The sequence below is a fragment of the Vombatus ursinus genome, unplaced genomic scaffold (assembly GCF_900497805.2).
Source record: "Vombatus ursinus unplaced genomic scaffold, bare-nosed wombat genome assembly UNPS02007284.1, whole genome shotgun sequence".
NCBI classification, from domain to species: Eukaryota; Metazoa; Chordata; class Mammalia; order Diprotodontia; family Vombatidae; genus Vombatus; species Vombatus ursinus.
In genome coordinates, this window is record NW_020947062.1 from 15,415,411 (window position 1) to 15,421,497 (window position 6,087).

The 6,087-nt window shown below is 46.2% G+C and overlaps 1 protein-coding gene across 1 annotated transcript in view; it reads left to right on the forward strand.

Moving 5' to 3' along the window:
* The window catches only part of PLD4 (phospholipase D family member 4), a 34,057-nt gene extending 29,194 nt beyond the window's left edge, over positions 1-4,863 (forward strand). The window contains exons 9-10 of the mRNA XM_027849290.1: positions 955-1,051; positions 4,491-4,863. Of these exons, the coding sequence (XP_027705091.1) occupies positions 955-1,051; positions 4,491-4,693 (300 nt within the window). The 3' untranslated portion in view covers positions 4,694-4,863. The remainder of the gene's footprint in view (positions 1-954; positions 1,052-4,490) is intronic.
* The last annotated feature ends 1,224 nt before the right edge of the window (positions 4,864-6,087 follow it).

A 6,087-nucleotide genomic window follows, 5' to 3' on the forward strand; every position in this document is an offset into this window, starting at 1 on the left:
AGTTGTAATAGTAACAGTGATGGTGGTAGTATCAGTGGTGACAGTGTGACGGTAGTGGTGGTGGTAGTAGTTGTGGCAGTGGTGGTACTAGTGGTGGTGGTATTAGTAGTACTAATAGTGTTAATAGTAGTAGTGGTAATAATAGTAACAGTAATAGTAGTAGTAGTGGCAGTGGTATGAGTGGTGGTGGTAACAGCAGTAGTGGTATTAGCAATAACAGTAATAGTAGTAGCAGTGGTAGTGGTAGTGGTGGCAGTAATAGTGGTGGTAGTAGTAGTGGTGGTGGTGGCAGTGGTGGTAGTAGTAGCAGTAACAGTAATAGTAGTAGTGGTAGTAGTGATGGTAGTAGTAGTAGTAGTAGTGGTAGTAGTAGTGATGGTGGTAGCAGTAAAATGTTACGATTAGCACACCTGTGTGGTACTTCTCCACCAGTTCTCATTCAGTCCTCACAACAGTCCAGGGAGGGAGTCAAGACAAATATGGTTATATCCATTTTACATAGGGAAACTGAGGCCCAAAGAAGGGCAATGGACTCTCCCATGGCCAGGAAGTGATGGATCTGGGAATCAAATCCCAGGTCTCCTTACTCTAAGTACAGACCTCTTTTTCCTAATCTCATGATGCTAGTAAGAACCAGGAAGCTAGAAGGCGGGTTGGGGGGTGTTTTAAAGAAGCCAGCTGCTAGCATCTTCCATTTCAGGTTACCGCAGTGGGGAAAGAGCACCAGACTCAGAATATAAATCCCAGCTTTGCCACTTACTAGGTGTGGCAAATCACCCAGTCTCTCTGGGCCTCAGTATCCCCCCTCTGCCCAACGATGGAGCTGGACTTGATGATTTCTATGACCCCTTAGGGTCCTAAGTCTGTGATCCTATGATTGCCAGTAGTAGGGCCCTTGCACCTGAGCCTGCTCCCGAGCTCTGTGACAACCTATTTATCTCTGTTTCCTTAAAGAAAATATTCATCATCCCCGTGGGAAATCACTCCAACATCCCATACAGCAGAGTGAGTCACAGCAAGTACGCAGTCACAGAGAAGAAGGTTTATCTGGGTAAGAGCACTCCGGCGGGGGAGGGCGGTGAAGGAGGAAGGGAAGGAGGCTCACCGGGGTCTGGACTCCCTGCCCGGCATGGGCTTATTGGGTGGCCCTGCGATCCCAAGGAAGGACAAAGCTGCTCAGAACCATGAGAAGATCGCCCCAACCCAAGACACTCTGAAATGCCCAGGCCTGGGGCTGGCCTGGCTCGCTGTCCTTGGGGCGTCCCACAGCTGGAAAGGACCTCAGTGGTGTCCAGTTCTCCCAGTTCCTGACCTAATGGGAATCCCCTCTATACTCTCCCAGACAGGGGAACATACAGTATCCAGTGACAGGAGACTCCCTGTTTACCCATTCCATTTTTAGACAGCTGATAATTTGGATGTTTTTCTTCATATTGTGTTGAAATTGATGTCTCTGCCCACTTCCTCAGTCAGCTCTCACATTGTTCCTAAGTCTCCCCTTATCCAGGCTAAACATTTCCAATTCCTTCAACCAATCTTCCAATGTCAGAGGCACAAGTAGGGATTCTGAAACCTGCAACAAATCTGGTTGAGCCGAGGGGAAAGGGAAGAAGGAGGTATGGTCACTCTGTGCCTGGCCGAGGCAGACTGGAGAGAGATGAGAGGGAGGAGAGTGACCTGGAGGTCCGGAGGTGAGGGCAACAAAGATCTGGAGAAGATGAAATGAACTTTAAAGGAGAATGGCGGAAGAGAAGCAGCAGAAGAAAGGATCTGAAATCAGCAGTGGGGGGAGCAAGGAAGAAACTGGGTTTGAACCCTGGACCCAGTACTTATTAGACTCCCTGGGCAAGTCATTTCACCTCTCTGGGCCTCAGTTTCCTCATCTAGACAATAATAAAATTCCTACTTGATTCTTGGCATTATTATGAGGAAGGCACTTGGCAAGCCACAAGGTGCTAGAGAAATGGAAGTTCAAAAAATCACGGATCTAGGGCTGAAAGTCCAACCCTTTCATTGTATAGAAAAGGACACTGAGGCCCAAAGAGTTTAGATGAGGTTATATGGGTAGTAAGGATCAGAGGTAGGATTTGAACCCAAGTCCTTTGACTCCAGAGCCAGTGTTTGCTCTGTTCTGCCATCCATGCTGCTTTGTTACTGTGGTCATAGGGATCACATGGATGAAAATAATGTCCCATTTATATGGCCCTTTAAAGTTCACAAAGCATGTTCCTCAAAACAATCCTGTGAAGTAGGTGATACAAAAATCACTATCCCCATTTTACAGAAAACTGAGGCATAAGAGAGGGGGAATGATTCGCTCATGATCCCACAGCTATTACGGGACTGGAACATTAGTTTAATGCTTAGGAGGCAGCTAGGCAAGTTGGAAAGACCTCAGTTCAAATCCTGCCTGAGATAACTTCCTGGCTGTGTGACCCTGGGCAAGGTGCTTAATTAACCTTTGTCCGCTTCAGTTTTCTCATGGGGATAATAAAAGCACCTGCTTCACAGGGTTGTTGTGAGGATCAAATGAGACCGTATTTGTGAAGCACTTTGCCCAGCGCCTGGCACATAGTAGGCACTTAATAAATGCTTGTTTCCTTCCTTCTTTGGAGGTCAGTATTCTTTCCACCATACCACCCTACAATGTCCAACTTCAACTAGGCTGGGGAAGGAAAAAACCCAAACAAACTTGGAGGGAAAGCAGCTTCTTTTTCTATGGAACGAAGGAATTGGCCCAGATAACCCCTCAGGTCCCTTTCAGCTTGGACGTTCTATGATCTCTTTCATCCTCAGAACCCCAATGCCCTTCTGGACACGGGCACCAAAGATGTCAGTTGGGCCCAGGACTCCTCGTGGCTTTCACTCCTCGGTACCTCCCATCCTCCACTGGGAATTTCCATCCTGAATGGAAAAGCTGAATGCCTCTTGTGTTCTAGAGGGCCAGGATACCAATCAATCAACAAATACTTAGCACATTGCATTGTTTATTGTTTGACATCATTTAATTCAATTTAACACTTGTTAAGGGCCAGCCATGTACAAGAAGGCAAAAAGGATGCAAAAATGAAAAAGAACACGGTCCCTGTCCTCAAGGACCTTACATTCAAATGGAAGGGAGGGATATGACATAATAATAATAGCTAACATCTATACTTACTATACATCTATGCGTACTGTGCTGAGCACTTTACATTATCATTATCTCATCCGATCTTCACAACAACCCTGGGAGAAAGGTGCTATTATGATCCCCATTTTACAGATAAGAAACTGAGGCAAGTAGACATTAAGTGACTTACCCAGGGTCACTCATAACTCGTACATATTTGATGTTAGATTTGAACTCAGGTCTTCCTGACTCCAGGCCCAGTGCTCTATCCACTGACCCACCTGTTTGTTGTTGAGTCATTTCAGTTGTGGCCAACTCTCCATAATTTAGGGTTTTCTCCTCCAGCTCATTTTACAGATGAGAAACTGAGCTGAACAGAAGTAAATGACTTGCCCAGGGTCACACGGCTAGTAAATGTCGGAGGTCACATTTGAATTCATGTCCTCCCGACTCCAGGGCCGGTGCTCTATCTATTGCGCCACCTAGCTGCCTCACACTGAGCCAGCTGGCTGCCACAGATAAGTATGACACAAGCTAGAATGTGATAGGAGGAAAGGGGTGATCCAGGCAATATGCTTTAGGAAGATTTGAGGAGAAAGAAATCCCTTTTAGCTGGGGTGGGGAGGTCAGAGAAGGCTTCGTGGAGGGGGTGGACTCTGAGCAGGATCTTAAAGGGAAAAAAAAAAAGTCAGCTGATGGAGAGGAGGAAATGTGTTTCAGGCCCATAATGGCCTGCATGAATTCCCAGAGGTGGGATAGGGCAGAATAAACTCAGTGAGAGGATACAATAGTATGGCTGGCACAAAAAAAGTCAGAGGAAGAGAGTAGAGCAAGTGAGTCTAGAAATGGAGCCTAGAGCTTGATCACGAAGGGCCTTGAACATCAATGGAAGGAGCTTGTATTTTGTTCTAGAAGCAACAGAAAACCCTTGCAGATTGGGACGTGACGGTCAGAAGTGTTCACTAGGGAGATTATTTTGCTAACCCGTGAAGGATGGAAGCTATTATAATAGTCCAGGCTAGATGAGATGAGGCCCAGAACTGCAGTGGTGTCCCTGCCCGTGGAGGGAAGAGGACAAATACGAGCCATCTTCTGCAGGCAGAATCAACAGGATCATGCATCTGATTGGATGTGAGAGGAAAGGAAGAGGCAACAGTCAAGGATGACTGAAGTTGCAAAGCTGGGACGGTGCTGTTCTTAGTGGAAAAGCAGTGGGTTGGGGGAAAGATGACTAGTTTGGCTTGGGACCTGTTGAGCTAGAGGTACAACGCAACACCCGTCATGGCCATTGCTATGCTGGCACCATTGGTGGCTGAGGGAGAACTGATCACATCTTTGAGTCCTGTAAGAATAACGTTAGATTCTCTTCCTCCCATAGGAACATCCAACTGGTCTGAGGATTATTTCACCAACACAGCTGGTGTGGGGCTGGTCATCAACCAAAGGTCCTCCGATCCCCAGCACCCAGCACCCACCATTCAGGACAACCTGAAGAGCATCTTTGAACGGGACTGGCAGTCCCCATATGCCATCAGTCTGGACAAACTTCCTGGCCAGCAGGACTGTGCCTGGCATGCCTGAGACTGGGGTCTCTGGTCTCTCTTTTCCTCTCTGCCTACTCCCCACCTTCTCCCTCTCTAGGGCTCAGGTTTCTAATCCACAAAATGCGGGGGCTGGATTAGATTATTTTTAAGGTCCCTTCTAGATCTGAATTTTATGATCACTCTCCCCTCTTTCCTTCCTCCCTGTCCCTTCTCCCTCTCCTTGTATATCTCTTCCTCATTTTGTTTTGTCATCCCCTTTTCCTTTATGCCTTCTTTTCTCTTCCTTTCCTTCTTTTTTCCTTCCTCTCCCTTCCCCCACCTCCCTTCTTCCTCCTTTTACCTTCTCTCTTTCCTCTCCTTTTGATGGGACAGGGCAGACCAAGAGTCTCTCCCAGCACAGCTGTGTGTTCCTAAGACTCTTGTGTTCTGAAAAGGATTCTTCCTACGTGGGCCCAACTGCTCAGAGAAATTCGTGTTCTTTCCTCATTACATGGAGACAGGGGTGTGCTGGTAAATGTTTAATTACCAGCTCTTGGGGAGAGGGAGGTGCCCATGACACACATTTAAATTTAATCTGCATTATTAATTAAATTTAAGCCACATTTCCCCCTTCGCTTTCTTAAGTCTAGACAATCAATAAGACAATAAATCAAGCCCAGATTTGTAGCCCTTGTCGATTTCTGAGATGTTTGTAACTAAGCAGGTCTGACACTTTAATCCTTTTAAGTCAACCAAGTCTGTGGGTTTCCAATATATCCATCTTCATTTCCTATAGGGCAGGGCATCAAGCTCTCTTATGGCTCAGCTGAGAATGCTGCTTCAGAGACACCAAACCTATTCACATACACACAGATTTTGTGATCTACAGTTCTAGGCAAACCCACCCAGTGTGCTTATGTAATCACTGACCTAACTCCAGCTAGGAAAAACAAAGACGTATAAACAGGTGTAAACAACGTTCCCGTCCCTCCAAAGCCAAATGATTTCATCCAATTCTCGTTCTTTAGAATGGCTGATGAACTCAGATGTGGAAGGTCTGGATTCAAAGCCTGGCTAGGACTGCTTACTAGCTGTGTGACTCTGAAACCTGTCACTTCACCAGCCTGATTCAGTTTCTTCATCTGTAAGATAGGAAAAATAATACTGCTTATCTCACTGAAAAAACAAGCATTTGGGGCAGCTAGGTGGCACAGTGGATAGAGCACTGGCCCTGGAGTCAGGAGGACCTGAGTTCAAATCTGGCCTCAGACACATAACACTCACTAGCTGTGCGACTCTGGGCAAGTCACTTAAACTCAATCGCCTCATCAAAAAAAACAGAAACAAAAAAACAAGTGCTTGATAATTTCTGAAGCCTTCTGGAACTGAGAAATATTATTAGAGGCCCTCAAAATTGACAGAAGTGAATTCCTTACATCCTCAGGTATGTTT